We start from the raw sequence: 18,752 nt of genomic DNA on the forward strand, positions 1-18,752 counted from the left end.
TACCACCTCCTAAAGTGGTTTCGGTGCAAGAGATTTAGCGTGTGGCAAGGAAGTTGTGGATGTAATGAAGGAGGAATCCAGCTGCACATTGTTTGCTAGATATCTGTGTTATCGGCTGTCCGTGCCTGCCTGTTTGCTGGTGGCTGTATGTCTCTATTTCCTCCTGTCTCTATTTCTTAATCGCACGAACTACAGACACAGCTTCCCCAGCGCTCGCAGGTGCAGCGGTTTGTGTTTTACAGGGGCTACGGCGGCTCATATTTTGTGCTATTCATCCTCCTTAAGGATCAAAGCTCTTCTGAAACAGATTACTGGCCTGAAACCAAACCACTGAAATGGTAATATGGTCGTTCTTAAAAAAAAAGTGTAGGTATTTTCTGGTGTTTTCCCATCAAGTACCTGCCCAATTTCTGTATGGCACACGCCGGGAATCAATAGAAGTTAACAAGTCCTCAAAACATTCCCCATCTCTTTGTTTAATCTCCTTTACAATAAAGCCAAGGGAAGAGAATTAAAAATCTTTGAAGTATATTAAACCTCAAAAGGCTCAGCCAAGTAGACTTAAAATAGTCACTTATTTTCCAAAACTGGTTTGTCGAGGAACAATAAAAGGAAGTAAAATTTATGGAGAAATTATACAGTGGATTTGTCACTTAAAATATCGTAACTGTCTCGGGGACAATACCCCATGCTGAGGATTAATGGTCCCTCCAGACCTTTGATTCACCAGCGCCTTTTCTTTGCCCTTGACAAATTGGATTTTTAGGAATGGGAAGGTCGCCTGGCCCATTGTCTGCCAGCCATTCACTCCGCCTGATTATGCAGGAGGGTTAGGGAAAGGCTCCATGTGACCCTCTTGGATGGGACTCCGCAGCTGCTCGAGGAGCCAAACTCTCTCACCAAACTCTGCGCCCCAGAGCATCCCCCTGCCAAGGGGTACCCCTCCTGCTCCCGTTGAAAAGCCGGCGTCCTCGCAGCGCCGCGTCACTCTGCGGGCGGAGATACGCCTGTGCTCATCCTCCCGCCGCCTGCCGCTGTCACTCCGGCCCCCTTAAGTATTGGGGTTCCCGAGCGCTCGCAGCCAGCGGCAGCGATGCAAAGCAGCAGGGCTCCGGCCATCAGCGTCAGCGCGGAGAGCTGCATCCCGGCCGGGCTGCGCCTGGGTCCTGTGCCGGGCACCTTCAAACTGGGCAAGTACCTGTCAGACCGCAAGGAGCCAGGACCCAAAAAAAAGGTATTTTCCTACGGTGGCTCCTGCACCGCTGGACTTTGATTATTCGTTGACTCGGGGAAAGCCGGCTTTGGGAGAAGAGGCTGCTCTTCCCCCTTCTCTCTTCAATCCTTCCTTCTTAGAGAGAGCCAGGAAAGCAAAGGGAAGCGTTTCCAGAACGTCCTGAGATGTCTCCCCGTGGTTTTGCCAGGAGAGCCTGCCCGCTCGTGCCCTCCGCCTCCTCCCCAGCGCCGGGGCCCCAGCCCGGCCGACTGCGGGGCGAGGCCAGAGGACACGGGGGCTCTCCCGGAGGAGTGGGCGCTCCCACGCCTTGGACACAGACGTGCTGGAAGCGTCGCCTGAGCTCCGTGCCCGATGTCGGAGGGCCCTGGTTCCGCACCCAGCCCCCGCCCCCCGGGGCTCCGCTCGCTGGGGCTTTGCCCCTTTCCCCGGCCGAGCCGGGACATGCCACGGCCGGCTCCTCGCTCCTGGAGCCCCGGCGAGGCGAGGGCACGAGGCTGTCACAGCCCCCGAGCAGGGCAGGGCAAATGTACCGATTTATTTCTGCCTTTGGCTCGGGTTCGTGTCCCCCCAGTCCCTCTTCCCGGCCGCGAGTCCTTTGGCTTGGGCCTGAAGGGAGCGTGGGGCGAGAGGACGGACCGGGGCTGCCCCGGAGACGGCGCCGGGGTGCGGGTCGCAGGTGTCGGGGCAGCCCAGGGCAGCTCGACCTTCCCGCAGAGCCTCGGGGGTTCTCCTGCCCTGGAGCCGCAATCAGCCGGGGATGGCACAGCCGGGCACACGGCTCCGGGCTCAGCCCATGCCCGAGCGAAGGAGCGAGCAGGAGGCGGCCAAGGGCTCTCGCCCCGTCCATCAGGCTCTTCAGGGGGCTGCGGATGAGACCCCTCCTTTCCCTCCCGGGCAGCCGCGGCTCACGCGTTCCGCTCTGATTTTTAATGCACTTTAATTGTTTTTAAACGCTCTGCCAGCCCACTCAAATTTATTTCTCATCTGGCTCCCTTGGTTTCTCGCTTTAGACTGCTTTGTTCCGATGACTTTTATTGCACGGTCATTCAGGGAATGGGCACTTCATTTTCTCTTTGTATGGGCAAGCAGATTATGAAGTATGGGGCTACAGGGACTTTGTAGCCAAGCAGAATCTTCCCCCCTTTCCCCCTCCCCATCTCCCGACGAGTCCTGCATGTCGCAATGGTTTTGCACGGACTTAGATACAAAAAGAAAATTAAAATCGTACCTGGGTATTTAATATAGCTTTAAGCGAAATGTAACAGCTGCAACTGGACAAGGTGCGTTTGGATCAATGCTACACAAGGGGAAAATCCCGTTTTCCCTCTCCGGGCACGGGTTCTTCCATCCTTATGCTGCAGAGCTGCAACCCCCGCTAGGGCAGCCGCATCTCTCCCAAGGCACCTGCGAGCCGGGGCACGTCCTACCCAAAGAGGGGTGAGGATGGAAGCGTTAAACAGGCGGCAAAAGGAGATGCTCTCGCCGCTGCTTTCAGCTGCGATGCTCAGCCCCCTGCCTGGTGCAGGGAAGCAGCTCGACGGGCCAGGCAGAGCGGGCAGGCAGGCAGGGGGACGGATAAGCTTTTTGCTCTTTTTGTGTTTCGTTTCACGTGAAAATGACAGCAGTGCCGCCTGTTTTCCAGGTGCGGATGGTCAGAGGGGAATTAGTGGATGAAGCCGGGAGCTCGGCTCTGGAATGGATAGGGTTAATCCGAGCTGCCCGAAACTCCCAAGAACAGACACTGGAGGCTGTTGCGGATCTGCCAGGAGGACAGGTACCCCACTCGCGGCTCCGGGCTGGCATGGCACCTCTCTCCGCCGCCTGCCTCCCCTCTCAAGCCTCCTGAAGAAGTTTCCTTTCTTCCCTCTCCAGATTTTCTACCGGGCGCTGCGAGATGTCCAGCCGGGAGAGGAGCTCACCGTCTGGTACTCCAACCCTCTGGCGCAGTGGTTTGACATCCCCGTCACGGCCACGCCGACGCACGACGAGAAAGGTACAGATGCGGGCACTTATTTCAGAGCAACCAAATTAAATGAAACAAAACAAACCCTCTTTAGCTGACACCTTTGACGAGATCCCAAACTGCGGTAGGCAAACGTGGGAAAAATAAATGCCAGTACAGCTGCCGTGAATTTAACCCACCACCCTTTAAACTAAGGCTCCATCTGCTTACATTTAAAGGGTGATCTATTAACTCGGTAGCGTATGGAAAGGCCCCCGTGCGTCGAGTTGTTCCGTCATCGAGCCGATTTAATGATTCTTTGATAGGCAAATGGGGTTTCTGTGTAACATCGCTATAGTTGGTATGCGAGGCAGCAAATTGGCTCAGCTCAGCTCACCCGATGCTGTTCCTAAAACATCGGGTTTACCTTCCGTTCTCAGAGTTTCAGAGACTCTTTGGGGGTTCTCTTGCGGGTAGACTCACATAGTAAAGACAAGACTGGGCAGTCCTGGGCAGTCCCTGTAAATTAGAACACATTAGGAAAAAGGTTAAGTCGGCCTCAAATCACCCTGAGATCAGGATATGCAAAGATGTTGGGAAGCGGAAGACACCGGTCTGGGATGGCTTGCTTCAATCCGCAAACCTATTCTTAGCTGGAATTACACCGGTGTTAACAAAATGATAAGGTGGCATCGCATTAAAAAAAAAAAAAAAAAAAAGACCAGGGAAAGAAAGACGGAACACTTCAGCGTTCACTTTTCGGGTTTCTCTGTCGGCGGCCACCCCCTTCCGCTGCTCCCTGCCCGGGCGCTCCCTGGGCCGTCGGTGGCGGCCGCTGCCCGTGGGCGCGCCCCTCGGGCTGAGCCCGCTCTGCGGGAGATGGGGGAACCCCACAGCCGCTCCTGCTTGAAGATCCTTCAGCTGGGCAGTGTCCCCGGGAAGGGAGCGAGCGCACGGTCCGGGCAGGAGCTGCCCCCTCCCCTGTCACGCTGGCCACTCCGCAAGGTGACCAGGGTCCGGCCCCAAGGGACGGCTGCGGGAGGGCCAGGCTCTGGCTATTGTATCACATCGTGCAAGAGCCCAAGTCCCTCCTTGTACGAAAACTACACCCGGAAAAGAAACTCTTGGTCACATTTCTGTCCCCGCCACGTCGAAGGGCAGTGAGGCCATGGATCTGCCGAGGGTCGCCCCCTCGAAAAGCCTCACGAAGGTTCGGTAGCAAGGAGGACTCGCGGCTGTGTTGAGCCCCACTCCTCTCCAGCAGCCCTTGCTGCGGATGGGTGCCAGTGCTGCTCGGGGGAAAAATGAAGAGAAATCAGGTCTGCAAGAGGCTCCCAGAGTGCGGCGTCTTCCTTGCCCCGTCGAAACAAGGCTGATTTGCAAAGTAACCCTACGGATCTGCTGTGTCTTCCGTCCCACAGTTTCCAGACTGATTAATACAGATTCAGAAAAAGTGTATCAGCATGTTGAAGTGCTCTTCTTTTAATGATCACATGCTGAAAAAAAAGCCGAAAAATCAACCTAAACTCCCAAACCCCCACCAACCGAAAAATGACAACGGAAGAAACTCGGAGAATTTTTTTTTTTTAAGCACAAAACGAAAAAACCATAACCAAATCAAAATTTTTGAATTCTTCTGTGTTTGACTCCTTTAATTTGGGTCACCGTGGTGAGAAAGAAGTGGGTTTTGGTGTGATAATTTTTTTTTTTTAATCTTTTCCCTGGAGCCCTTCTTGTTGAACGGGAGCTGAGCCGGGGAAGCGCCGAGCCGGGCTCGGTGGCGGTCGGGAGCCGGTCCCGACCATCTTTCTCCGAGGACACCAGGGCCGACCCGCACCGCTGAACAGACCCGCGTAGGCAAACGAAGATAGCGGAGGCGAATCCGTGGGGTCCGTGGCCGTATTCCTCTCCATCCGTGCCGCTCCTTTACCCCTTTTCCCGCGCACGGCAGTGGGATTGCCACCGTGGTTCCTCCTCCCGGGGCCTCTGCTTCTCTGGGGCCCGGGCAGACACAGTCCTGTCTCTTCCTCTCCTCGACGGGGCGAAAAACAGCGCCCGACGCCTTCGCAATGCTGCAGATCCCGAGGCTGCCCACGACTAGCGAGGAAAGGCTGCCCATGGAGGCGAGCACACACACGGCGAGATACACGCAACGGCGTGCGATGCTTCCACGCGAGTTGGCACACGGGTTTCCCGCACAGAGTGAAGATTCCGTTTTCCACCCGCAGCGGACATCGACTGATCCCTGTCAGAAGCCAGTGACAGGGAGGCTGGTCACGGCCATCGCAGCCACCCCGGCGACCCGCCCTCCCCAGGTGCCCTGACAGACGAGGGGCATGATGCAAGGTCTCACCCGTGTCCTCCCCCACGGGATTCCCTGAAACGTGAGGAGCTGCCCCAGGCCTGGAGCGGGCTCTCATCTCCGTGCGGTGCTTGGCTTCACCTTAGGTGTATGAAACTGAGGGGTGAGGGTCAGCTGGGGACGGTCAGGGCGGGCGAGAGTTGAAAGGGAAATTCAGGGGCTTATCAGCATAGTATGGTGACTGGGAGAAATGAGAGAGAAGAGAAAGATGGGTACAAACAGACAGAAAGAGAAGAAAAGAGGGGAGAGAATGAGGTGGGGAAGAGAAAAGGAAAGGGGAAAGTGGGGGAAGGAAGGAAGGAAGGAAGGAAGGAAGGAAGGAAGGAAGGAAGGAAGGAAGGAAGGAAGGAAGGAAGGAAGGAAGGAAGGAAGGAAGGAAGGAAGGAAGGAAGGAAGGAAGGAAGGAAGGAAGGAAGGAAGGAAGGAAGGAAGGAAGGAAGGAAGGAAGGAAGGAAGGAAGGAAGGAAGGAAAAGATTACTAGACAGACAGGTGGCCACAGAGGCGGCGTTTCACCGTCGGGGCTGGGGAGATGCTCCTCCTTGGGAGTACCCTCCTGGCAAGCCAGGCCAGGAGTGGGAAAGCGGAGTCTGAGCCTCTGCGGTGTCGGGCAGCCACCACAGCCGCGGCCACCGAGGTCTGTTCCGCTTGAGAGAAGTCGAAATGGGACGGGGTACAAAGGGCATTGTCCTCTGAAAGGGAACGATTACATATGGCCCATACATATCGGATATTGTCTCGCCGCTTAATGAGGGGCTCACGATCATTAGATTGGCCTTTGTTCGGTGCAGCCGACTCCCTGACATACGCTACCTCCTCTGCAAACGCCAACAGATGGGCCCTCCGACAGACGACTCGCGGCAGCAGCTGCTCCCCCCGGCCCTACGGCGCCCCGCTCGCGGGAGCTCAGCCCGGACCGCGCAGCGCCCGCTCCGCTCCGCGGCGCAGCATGGCGGGGGCGGGACGAGGCGGAGGGAGCGCGGGGATGCGCGGGGAGGCGCGGGGATGCGCGGCCGCCGCTGACGGGTCCCTCCGCTTGCCTCCGCAGGGGAGGAGAGGTACATCTGCTGGTACTGCTGGAGGACCTTCAAATACCCCAACAGCCTCAAGGCCCACGTCCACTTCCACTGCGCTCTAAGCCACGGCCGGCCCTTCCTCCATCACGACCACGGCCGGCCCGCTGCCACCGCCTTCGGCCTGCCCCCCAAGGAGCTGCCGGCCGCCTCGCTGCGCGGCCCCCAGCCGCCCGGCTGCGGCCCTCGGGAGCCCGTCAAGCGGGAGGCCGTCGTCGCGTCCCCGCCGCTCGCCAAGGCGGCGCTGCCCAAGCGGGCGGCGGGCAAGGAGGAACAGGAGCGCGCCCTGGACATGAGCGTGGGGGCCGCCCGCGGGCCGGGGCCGCTGCTGGGGCCGGCGGGCGGCAACGGGCTGGCGCTGTGCCCCGGAGCGCGCTCGGCCTTCCGCCCCGCCGGGTCGCTGCGGGAAGAGGCGCGGGGCGCCGCCGCCCTCGGCTTCTCCAAACTGCTGGGGGGACTGAAGGCGGGACGCGCCGCCGCCGAGGCGCCGCCGAAGTGCGGAGCGCTGCCGGGCGAGGCCGCCCCGCAGGCGGCGGCGGCGGGGCTGGCTTGCGGCGGCGGGCTGCGAGCCTTCCCGCTGCTGTCGCCGCTGGAGGAGGCCTCGGCCTTCCGGCAGGTGGAGCGGGGGCTGCCCGCGGCCGCGCTGCCGCCCGCCCGCTACCCACCGCTGCCCGGCGGGGCCCTGGAGCGCTTCGCGCTGCCGCCCTTCGAGGGGCTGAAGGCGTACGCGGGAGAGTGCGGGCTGCCGGTGATGCCGCTCACCGTCTACAACGGGGAGCTGCTCTACGGGGCCGCGCCCTACTACCCGCTGAAGCTGCACCTCGGCGGCCTCCTGAAGTACCCCGAGTCGGTGTCGTACTTCGCGGGGCCGGCGGCGGGTCTGCACGCCGCAGAGCTGGGCTCGCTGGCCAGCATCGACCGGGAGATCGCCATGCACACGCAGCAGCTCTCCGAGCTGGCGGCCGAGAAAGGCCGGGGGAGGTTGGAGACGCTGCCGGCGGGCGCGGCCGGGGCGGCCGGAGGGAAGCCCAAGACCGGGCACCTGTGCCTGTACTGCGGGAAGCTGTACTCCCGCAAGTACGGGCTGAAGATTCACATGCGGACTCACACCGGCTACAAGCCGCTCAAGTGCAAGGTCTGCCTGCGGCCCTTCGGGGACCCCAGCAACCTCAACAAACACATCCGCTTGCACGCCGAGGGCAACACGCCCTACCGCTGCGAATACTGCGGCAAGGTGCTGGTGCGACGCCGCGACCTGGAGCGGCACGTCAAATCCCGGCACCCGGGACAGAGCCTCGGCAAGGCGGCCGAGGACAAGAGTGACTCTGGCTATGCGCAGCCCGAGCAGGAGCAAAAGACTGATAACGAGAGCGATGTGGATGTCTGCTTCACCGACGACCAGAGCGACGCGGAGAGCGGCAGCCGGCACCGCGAGCAGTGATGAGGGAGGCGGCCGGGGCGGGGCGGGGTGAGGGCAGCGCTGCTGCCCCCCTCGCACTACTCCGGGCTCCCGGGGCGGTCCCACGCGAGGCCGTGCCGCAGAAGAGCGCGGGCTGGCGGGCAGAGCCGCCGCCGGGGCGGGCAGGGGTGCGCGGGCGTCCCCGGGGTCCCTCCACGGCGTCGCCCCCGGCGCTGCAGCTGCGGTGCCGGGACAGAGGCGGGAGGGCGAAACCCTGGCGGGCCCGGGATCCCGCTGGGCAGGCACCGCATCCCCATAGGAGCCCGCTTTCAGTGGCCATATATATTTTTATTGTACCTTTGTGTCGAGAAAATTGTGCCTTTTGGAAACGATTTTTTTTCTATGCGCTCTCCCATCACTTGCTCCAGCGGTCTGAGCCGTGGGGCTCAGCAGCAGACCCGGGTCTGCAAGCGCCTCTGGCACCTGTACACTTTATCTGACACCTCACCTGTGCTTGCTCGGGTCCTAATAAAGCAATACCAACAGCTTTTTGGAAAGACAGAAAAAAAAAAAAACAAACCAGGCAACAAAACGCCTCTCTTGCAGCATGGAAGAGGTTCCCATAACAGGTGCACCATTTGATCAAGTTGCAATTATTTATAGCAGATAATATTTGAGTAACAAATGTAAAATAAATATTGAAAAGCATGACTCTAAAAGCACGCACTATATAATTTTAAAGGAAATACACTCTCTGTTTGGTAGAATACAAATGTGGTGTATGTTTGTTTTCTAATGAACGATGTACAGTGGATACAGTATTTTGGTCTTGGTTCCAGTTTGTCATGCGATTTTTTAAAAAAAGAAATAAAGTTACTGACAAGCTACTGTTTGCCTAGTTGTTCGTTGAGGTGCTGTCAGCAGGATCTCGTGCTTCTTCGCAGTGCTTCTGATGATTGGAAGCTCAGACCCATCTATATACAGCGTCTTTGGGTCAAGCTCTAAACAATCTGCCTCTGAATAATATGTTGCCCGGGCATTTTCCTTCTCTCACTTCGCAAAACCAAAGGCCAAAAGTCCCATATCCCATTTGTTCTTCTTCATGCCTAGGATTTTTGATTTTTTTTTTTTTTTTTGCTATTTCGTTTTGCACAGGGCGAAGGCAGAGCTGTTAGAGTTTGGACATTGTTAGTCTCTTTTTATCCGTTTGCACTCGGTCAAACGTGCCACTTTTGCAAACACACTTCTTTAGAATCATTACTTTTATTTGAGGGAAAAACCTTCTTATTCTTTGGTATGAAAAACCTGAAACGAGTTCAACTTAGAAAAAAAGACTGTCAGAAAATTCTGTTTCCCCTGGCAGCTCCTCCAACTCACCAGGCAAAAGGATGCAGCGCTGCCGACAGTGACCCGCCAGCTGTGACCCGCCAGCTGTGCGGGTCTGCCCGCTCAGGTCCGAGCTGCGGCTCTCCGTGTGCCCTGGGGCAGGCGGAGTCAGGAGGGAGCCCCACTTTTTGGTTCGGCGTAGCTCACAACCCTGAAGCAGAGGGTAAATCTCTTTGATTGCTCGATACACTTAGAAGACTGTGAGGATCGAGCCCTGTTTCAGTCCGGGGTGTAGGCGATGCAATGTAAAACACAAACGAATTACTTTCAGTATCTGCGAGAATTTCAGACACAAAACAGATCCTTCGTTTGCTCACTTAAGGCTGTACCGTGCTTGACAGCAATAGGGAGCAGGAATTCAAATGCCAGTCTTGAATTTCCTTCAAAGGTTTGCCTCTGTAGCGTTGTTTGTTTGTCGGCTTTTTTTATTCCTTTTTTTTTTTTCTTTTTGTCCCCCTCCCCCCGCCCCGCCCTCCTTATTAGGGCTTGTGCACCCACTTATTCGATTCATTTTACCCCAAGACAGAAATTGTCTTTCTGACATGAAAATAAATGGAAACCCCTTTCCTGCAAATAGGGGGATCTTTTTAATCTCTTGGCGGAGTTGGAAATCCTGTTGCCATTCATAGCACCGTCAGCAGGACCTGCCTGTTCTTTATTTCAATACATTTGTCTGCTGCTTTCCCAAAGGAAGGCACCCACCGCGGAGCTGCTGTCGGGGAGGGATGCACCGTGTGTGCTGTGAGGTCTTGGAAAGGATATAATAATTCAACTGTGATACGGGAAATATTTTAATACCTGTAGAGTTTGTGAGTTTTAATAGAAAGATTCCATCAAATCGTAATACTTGGGCCACCGTCACAAAAAAAAAAGGAAATAAAAAGAAAAAAAAAAAAAAAGAAAAAAAAAAGGTACTCCAGAGAGTCAGTTTGTGGGAATTAATGGATTAATGGTCTGTATATATAATAATCAGTATTAGAGTTCAGAAAAAAACCCCAAACTGAACTAAACTAAATGTAACCAACCTCAAATAACCAAAGCCGAGGGAAAAAAAAGAAAAGAGTATATAGTTTATCTATTTTGGTTGTGTTTTTTGGTTTTTTTTTTTTTTTTTTTTTTTTTTTTTTTTTAATCGCTATGCAGCGGTTAAATCGAAATACAAAGTACAGGTGGAGACACACGGAGAAATTCTGCCACATTCACTTTTAGGACCCTATTCCTGAGAGGTTCCTAGCGGAGCCGCACCCTCCGGCACGGGTCCGCGGCCCGGGGTGCAGGGCCCGGGGTGCAGGGGCCGGGGCGCAGGGGCTCGGGGTGCAGGGCCCGGGATGCTCGGCCCGGTGTGCAGGGCCCGGTGTGCAGGGCCCGGGATGCTCGGCCCGGTGTGCAGGGCCCGGTGTGCAGGGGCCGGGGCGCAGGGATCGGGGTGCAGGACCCGCCGGAGCTCCCGCCGCCCCGAGAGGCCTCCTACCGAGGAGCGCTGCCTGCTTGGAGTGATGGTTATTATCCCTCCGCATTAAAATTTATTTCATTAAATTCTACCACGTTTTGGGTAATTTTATTCAATTTGGATTTATTTTGTTTCACTGTCCCTGTCAGGTCAGGCATGAGGCGGCAACGTTCTCCCGAAACCTCAGTGCCCTGGAAGCCCGGGGTGCAAGCAGCGCCAGTGAAAGCAGCGTTTCAGGCGGGTCAGCAGCCGCAGCCCCGGGGTTCCGGCGGGCCCCTCGCTCCTCGGGACGGAGCTCCTGGATCGGCGGGGGCAGATCTCCGGCTCCCGCTGCTGTCCCGCTCCTCTGGGGCGGGCTGAGGGTCCCGGCCGCCGCCGCTTCCTTCGCCGCCGCTCCCTCCCGCAGCCCCGACCCGCGCTGCCAACGCGGGCGCTGATTGGCTGAGCTCCGCGGCGGCCCGCGCTCCTATTGGCCGGCCTGCGCGGCGCGGCCCCGCCCCCCGTGGTGGTGGCGTTGAGGGGGGTGCGGGCGCCGCGTCGGGAGCGGCTGCGGGAAGGGTCGGGATCTCCCCGTGGCTGCGGGAAGGGTCGGGAGCGGCTGCGGGAAGGGTCGGGATCGCCCCGCGGCTGCGGGAAGGGTCGGGAGCGGCTGCGGGAAGCGCCCCCCGGGGGCTCGTGGGCCTGCGGCCGGGCCGGTTGCAGCGCCTGGGCCCATTGACTCATGTGCCGGTCATGGCGGTTCCCGCGTCCTTGGGTCTCCCTGCGGTTAAATTTGCGTCTGGAGGGTGGTGAGAAAAGTTCAGGTCGCAGGGTTGGTGCGGATCTGGTGCCAGCCAGCCTGGGCACGATACCCGCTGGATTTTGTGTTCTTAGCATCTCTAGGTCCACCTACCATTGCTTCTGGCTGGCTGCCATTTGAAGCTAGGGAAAACACCCAAAGCCCCACAGGTTTTATCTTCTGAAATTGTAATTACTGATAGCTTCAGTAAAGCTGGTATGCCCTCTCCATTTTTATAATAAAGGATAAAATAATTAACGACATTTGCATGAAAAAATGTGGAAAGTGTAGGCAAAAAGAATGGTGCTAAGACTGAAGAAGGATTAACTCCTTTAAAATATTATTCATTGAGATGCTTGTCAAGGGCCATAGACATTAAATGACAAGATTTCTCTATTTTATTTTCTATGGGAGGACTCAGGTTTTTTGAATCAAGTTGAACAGGGAATAATGAAGGGCGCATTTTGTGAGTGAAGAATGGAACATTATTTGCTGGTTGGAAGTCAAGAGCCAAGAAGAATAAATAAATAAATTGAGATGGCTTTTGGAAATTATCAGAAACTAGTCTAGGCATTTTGCAGACTGGTCTTTCAGTTTCCAAAGATTCACACTTGACCTCAGGTATTATTGCAAAAGCAATTGATTCAGTATCATCCTATTTTTAAAATTTGGAAAGCAGTTTCGATGATTATTGTCTTGCCCTGTATTAGCTTCTTAGAATCACCCTCAAGAAATTTGGATGCATCTGGCAGGGGGTGCAAAGAATTGCCAAGAAGAAGATTGTAAGGATCTTGAAGATAATTTTGGTTTTCAAGCAAACTTGGCACAAAGCTCTGCCATGTATCTTACTAGTTAATGCTGTAATTACTGTTTTATCCATTTTCTGAGGACGCACATGGGAGATGAATGGTGCCCTGAATGACCAAGATGTAGGGCAGGGTCTCACAGACCAGGGATCTAGGTCTTACTCTTCTGAACTTGCTAAATGGGTTTGAACACAGCCTTGAGTTTACAGCTTTAAACAACCCCTAAAATTATCTGATTTTGCAAAGGTTTTGAACACCTGCCCTCCCCACTGAAGTTAGTGGGACTGATTTAAAATCTGCCAGGCTCTTTGACATGCAAGTGAGATAGATGTAGTCTGCAGTAATGGAAGTGAGTTTAGATTTTGAACTGGTTGACAGTAAAAAACTTAGGGAGTTCTTGATCACTTTAAACAAGGAAATGGCTCTATACATTTAGAGGAATATAGTTTCAAAAATTTTTGTTTTGAACTCGTATTTTAAATCCATACACATGATTTAATCAGAAAGCTCAGCTTAGGTATGAAAACATCTGTGTTCTTAAGGGTCCCTTTCTACAGCTGCATCTCTGGTGTTGCAAATAAAGGATTTATTGATCCAGAAAAGCCTATGAGTTTGTTTGGGTACATTCATGCTGAAGATATTTCTAGGGAATAAATTTTTTCACTAGAAGTTATGTGCTTGGAAGTACATTTTGAAATGGCCACTGTGTTTTTAAGCTGTACTTTCAGTATAGAAAAGAATCCCCACACCTGCATCCTAGGAAGTGAGCAGCAAGGCTTGGATTTATATTTCTTATGTGCCAGGGAGACGTGAGGATGGAAGAAAAGCTAACTGCACTTGGCTTCAGGTCAGGGAATGGTGCAGATCAAGAATTCTGTCTGAAAAGAGCAATTCTGCACTTGACTGTGAGCAGTTACTTTCTGAATTTTCACCTGAAGGTAAAGTTCAGCATGTCAAGGTCATGTTCAACTCACTGCAGTTCATTGGACCATAACAGATAAAATCTACAAGCAACAAAAATGCTTTCAGGTATATTCAAAGTCAATCCAATGAGAAAAGATTCCCTACAGCATGTGTAACGCTATAAACTTGTATTTTACAAGACTCAGGAGAAAGTTTCTTAACAACTGAAAAAATCTGTAGCTGAGGAAACAGGTTGCTAGATCTGAGGTCTATATTAATCTGTGTTTAGAGCTGAAATGTTATGGAAAACTATGAGCAAAATTCATAAAATTCTACATTTTTATGTAGAAAATTCTACATTTTAATGTAGATTTGCATATGTGTGTGGCTTTTTGATGTTTAAGTTTTGATTTTTTAATCTGTTCTGTTTGGAATGCATTATCCTGTTTCAAGGGTAATGAAAGGGCTTATATTTATATTCTTTTTTAGAAATTGTAGACTGCTTGCTTCCAATGAGAGTGATTTAGTGGCAGGTGATTTGAAGTCCTGATCTGAAATGGAGTGTCATTTAAAAAGACAACATCAGTTAGGTGAGGTTCAGAGTGCTAAGGAAACATTCATCACTGCTCTGCTGTTTGCGTCAGTTCAGTTTCATTGCTGATGCCTAAGCAGCTGCAATGAGAAAACTTAGGAAGAATGGGAAGAGGTGAAGTCTTTGTACTCCTTTGTAGTTTTTAAAACCTGCGGGTGAGTCAGAGCAGCAGAGGCTTGTATTTTAGCTTTGGAGCATATAACTGGTTCTTGCAGCATGAACAATGTTTTTTTGCTCTATTCAGAAAATTGGAGGACTAAAAATGTGTTTCAGCTCTCAGTCCTGTTTTTCTGTGCACTGTTTTTTCTTGCACTTACCTGTTTTTCAGTAGTCTAAGCTATGCAGTAGCTCACCAAAACAAAAAACCAAAAAAGCAGACTGTACTTTTTTAGCATACTTCTTGAAAAATCAAAGAGGCTGAGTACTCTGGGGTTTTCAGAGGTGCTCCACCAAAGATCCTGCTAGCAGCAGCATGGGGCTAAAGAGTCCTGTTGGGAATGCACGTTTGCAGCTAAGCAGCAACGCAGAATTGTGTCGGAGTAGCTGCATGGCTGATGGTTGGCCTCCGGTTTGTGCTTGTTATTTCTCCAGAGAGCCCCTCCCTCCTTGTAGAAACAAGCAAAACTGACATTTTTGATGGAAACAAAGAACTATGGGGACCTTCAGCCTCTGGTGTGAGTTGAGGCAGGATTCTGGTTGCAGCTCACAGTGCCTGTGGCTCACAGTGACAGTTGTCTTTGTCAGTGCCCATAAGGAAAGCTGCTTCAGCTTTGCACAGGCCAGAATTCACTGCAACAACAAGCTGAAATTTTGTGGTTTTTTTTTTTCCCCTTTCTGTTTATAAAGCAGGAACTTAATTTATCATCACTGTTTTGTGTTGCTGACAGGCAGCTAGCTAAGAATTATGCCTTTTGGACAAAGGGAGGAAGCAAATAATTTTTTCACTGCTTTAGTCTAAGAGATCTGAATTGTAAACAAGTTTGTTATATTAAATTACTTCAGTGGTTCTGTAACATTGTATGCTAATATCAAAAAAGGCAGCTTAATTATTGAAGAAATGAATGACAGTTAAATTCCTGAATCAGTTAATTTTAGTTTCATGTGGGGCAACAAAGTTGCTTAACCTTAATTTCCTGAGGTAGCCTTTTTAGGTCGCTATGCTTTGCCATGATCTTCCAAAACATTTAAAAATAGGTAGAGAACCTTAGAATTTCAGAAGGATACTTTTTTTTTTTTAAATAAAGGAATAAATAGGAAAGAGTTATATGAATGCATAACTTTTGTTCCTTGATGAAATTTGTTGTGAGTAATATCTCATGCTTTTGTTAAAGCTAATGAAAAAACCCCAAACCTGTTTTAAGGGGATATATAAAACAGTTGAAAAATGTAATTATCAAAATAAAACCCTTCACAATGATGCAGACAATTATTTGTCTCAAATATTACATTCAATATTTATCTTAAATGAGAAAAATTTACATTAAAACCATAACCCTTATCTCTGATTATATCTGATTGTATCTCTTCCATAAAGGTCTGATTCACCACACTTCAGATGAGACCTTCCTGCTTCTTGCTCTCAGCTTAACGTTTTGGAAATAAAGGAATTTTAATGTGGTGCAGAAACTAATAGCAAATGAGAATCCATAGTTATAAGGATTTCCTCAAATTATTATTGTAAAATGCTTGTCATATTTAAGGTCAAGTTGCACATTTATGAAACAAGGAATACATTTCACTGATTGAGATGTATCATGCAAGAAAACAAACAGATCCTTTGCTTTTAAAATGCCTTCTTCCTTTCCGCAGCAGATGGTGCTAGATTGTGAATATATGTCAATTTGATTTATTTATAGTCTGAAGAATGTACGGTGAAAGACATGGCATGTACAATGTTCAGATAGACTACACAGCAAACTGATCTTTATAAACTCATTTGTTTTGGCACAGTCTTCTGTGGCGTGCATGCTTTTCCTGATGTCTCCTCTGCACCCTTCCAAGACTTTCAGAATTGCTATTGTGCTTATGAAAGATGTCAAACCTAACGAGCCACTGAGTGACAGAACTACAGTCAGCTCTAAAAGGTACCTTCTAGCTAAAGAATAGGTAGGGTAGAGGTAATAGTAGTTTAGACCAACTTCATTTATCTTTTGTACTAGAGCTTGTAGTGTCAGCAGCATCCCAAAAGCCTGGCAATGTTCCCAATCCAGGTGTGTATGTTAGCACTCCTGGACTCAGTCATACCAGGTACAGCTATGCTGCTGAAAAGACAAACATCTACAGAAGAGTGCATGTTTAGACCTGTGCTTAGACTACCCCCCAACAGGTCTTTGGGCTCACCTAGAGTGCCTGTCTGCAGCCTGGCATCTAGAGCTGCCAGAGGTGAGAGAGCTGCAGGATGTCAGTGCACACTCTCAAAGCACAGAATGCCACATGGCTTCTGATGTTATTCTGCCCTGTGCTCTCCTGCCCCCATCCAGCATGAGCCACTGTCAGAGCACAGTCAGCTCCAGTCACATCACCTGTACCTCAGCATAATTGGATTTGTTGGCTGGAGCATTACTCAAGGAGCTTGGTGTCTCACTCTTGAGGGATTACAATGGACATTTGGTGTCTAAAGTTTTCAGGGCTCTTTGGAATATTCCAGATGCAACAGTAGGCAAAATAGGTGGTTTTGTCCCTTGGTAGTGGGAACCTTTGTTAGAGTCTGTTAGCTTAGATCCTGACTTCTCTTTTAGGAAGTGATAGATCAAGAAATATGCAAAGTTAGAGCTTATTTGCCTCATCCAATGTGGGGGCCTGAATATATGTTGTATTGTAAGACCTTGTGGTTCTGAGTTGCTCCAAACGAGCTGCAGCTGCAGGGTCCTTAGTTGGGCAGCAGCTGTAGCTCGTGAAGGCAACTGAGATAAATAGGGGTGGGTCAAGAGCCCAAGAGGAGCCCCTGAGAAGAGAGAAAGGATTGTGCTGCAGAGAATGGAGAAGAGCCCCAGCAGAGAGGGAAGAACAACGCTGCAGCGAAGATTACAACAATCCAAGACCTTGAGGATGAAAGAGACAATGTTATTGCAGCCTTTCCTGGACTGGAGAAATACCCTTTTGGGATCCTTCAGGTGCTGATTAGAAATTCAACAGAGAATAAAAGCTTGCTCAAACACAGAGAAAATCTAGTACATATTCACTAAGACATTCTCAAATGTCATCCCAGAAGTCAGGTTCTGAGGTCAGTACATTGGTAAGTATGAAGAATTGTTATTACTAAATTAATGCATTAGTAATGCAGTTTCCAAAAGAGTGAGAGAATGTTCAATCCTATCTATCCTTCACTAGAAGTGGTTACTAAAGCAACTGCAGGAAGTTTCATCACTAAACCAGAGCTAGTGTCAGTATAACCAGATGTTGCTATAATTCCTAATAAGTGAGGCTTCAACACAACAATGGCATAATTATTTAGTGACTCCACAGATGGGGAAAACAATATGGAAAATAGTCCAGAGTGTTGGATTGCCTGAGTAATTTTCTCAGAAAGACAATTAAAGTGTTGCTCAAATTCATATCTTATTAAGGCTTTTAAATATCATTGGCTCAGTTTGAATGTTTATGGAAAAAATTCCTTGTACTATAGCTTCCCACATATAGTTCAGACTCCTTGCTTCAAGGTCTTGCACAAATTACTTCCCATCTGTCTTTTCCCCCTATCTTCTGGCCCATTTCTTGCCTGCCTTGTCTGGCTCAAACCTACCCCTTTTCCTACTTCCCACCTCTGATTTCTGTGCTGGTAATAAAAAAATATGTATTTTTTTAATTTTGCAAGTTGCTTTACTGGTCCACAGGTATCTTGTTTTCCCTTTTGAAGATTAAAGTGTAAAAACAAAAAAATAATAAAAGAATATGTGTGTTCTGTATGAAACTTGCCTGAATATTGAGAATGGACTACATTTAAGTAACAACTCTACTTGGTAAATAAAAAGTGCTTAACTGTGCAGCATACTCATGCTGGACCATATTATATTGTTAACAATGGAAATCACCTTACACCCTGACCGAGTTCTTGTCAGGGGATTGGTTGGCCTTTGAGAACAGGGAAGGTATCACAGAACCTGACTAAAGGAGAAGAAAACTAACTTAGGAGAAAAACAACCAGTAATGGTGCAGAGCTAAAGCTGGTTGGTGCAGATATTGTTGAGGAGTTACAGCACCATATGATTGCACCCTGGATGTCATACATGAAAGACTTCTGAAATCTTAAATAGAAATCACTGACAGCTTACTTCAGACCCCTCTCAGCAGAATTAGTGCTTTTGCACTCTCGAGTTAGAATTTAACTCAAGTTTTAGCTCTTCAGTAAAAGTCTGAGTTAGCTATTCAGCGAAGTTAGCTCTTTTGAAGAAGTCAAACTGCTTTGTAGTCTTCATTTGAGTTACTGGGTGACTCAAACTTTTAAGTCCTGACAGGCAGGATTTATTAATTTTGGTCCTTTGCTTGGCTAACACATAGACAGACTTACCTAAAGTCAACTTGCACTTTCCCCCTTCCATCTGTTCCCAAATAATTTTTAAAGCCATTTTTTTTTCATGCCAGGTGATCTCATTCTACCTTTTCTATTGTGAAACACTTCAGAATGTCCAATGGCATCAGTGTCAAGTGTTTTGCTCTGTTCTAGGGTAGGCTCTTCAGGTTTCTAAACACTGTTTAAGCAGTCTTAACTTTGTTTGTACAAAATTGGTATATACCCAGAAGAATTTCATTGCAAACATGAAATAACTTGCCATAACTTTTTTGGCTATAATTCTTTTTTTTCAGATGTCTTCAAAATTAGCCCATTCAGG

At 50.4% G+C, this 18,752-nt stretch overlaps 1 protein-coding gene across 2 annotated transcripts; it reads left to right on the plus strand.

Moving 5' to 3' along the window:
* The first annotated feature begins 941 nt into the window (after positions 1–941).
* On the plus strand, positions 942–8,587 carry PRDM13 (PR/SET domain 13). Of its 2 annotated transcripts, none has more exons than XM_074538562.1 (4): positions 942–1,234; positions 2,877–3,008; positions 3,107–3,227; positions 6,585–8,587. In XM_074538562.1, the coding sequence occupies exons 1-4, from the start codon at positions 1,094–1,096 to the stop codon at positions 8,048–8,050; spliced, it is 1,860 nt and encodes a 619-aa protein (XP_074394663.1). In that variant the 5' UTR covers positions 942–1,093; the 3' UTR covers positions 8,051–8,587. The 2 variants fall into 2 exon arrangements, with proteins under 2 accessions (XP_074394663.1, XP_074394665.1); XM_074538564.1 differs by lacking the exon at positions 942–1,234 and adding an exon at positions 1,833–2,514.
* The last annotated feature ends 10,165 nt before the right edge of the window (positions 8,588–18,752 follow it).

This window comes from Zonotrichia albicollis, chromosome 3 (assembly GCF_047830755.1).
Source record: "Zonotrichia albicollis isolate bZonAlb1 chromosome 3, bZonAlb1.hap1, whole genome shotgun sequence".
Taxonomy (NCBI): Eukaryota; Metazoa; Chordata; class Aves; order Passeriformes; family Passerellidae; genus Zonotrichia; species Zonotrichia albicollis.

Bases quoted from the DNA above. Each gene is read 5' to 3' on its own strand.
- PRDM13 (XM_074538562.1), top strand. From the start codon at position 1,094: ATGCAAAGCAGCAGGGCTCCGGCCATCAGCGTCAGCGCGGAGAGCTGC. The intron at 1,235-2,876 runs GTATTTTCCTAC...CCTGTTTTCCAG, and splicing joins AGCCAGGACCCAAAAAAAAG to GTGCGGATGGTCAGAGGGGA. The intron at 3,228-6,584 runs GTACAGATGCGG...TTGCCTCCGCAG, and splicing joins GCCGACGCACGACGAGAAAG to GGGAGGAGAGGTACATCTGC.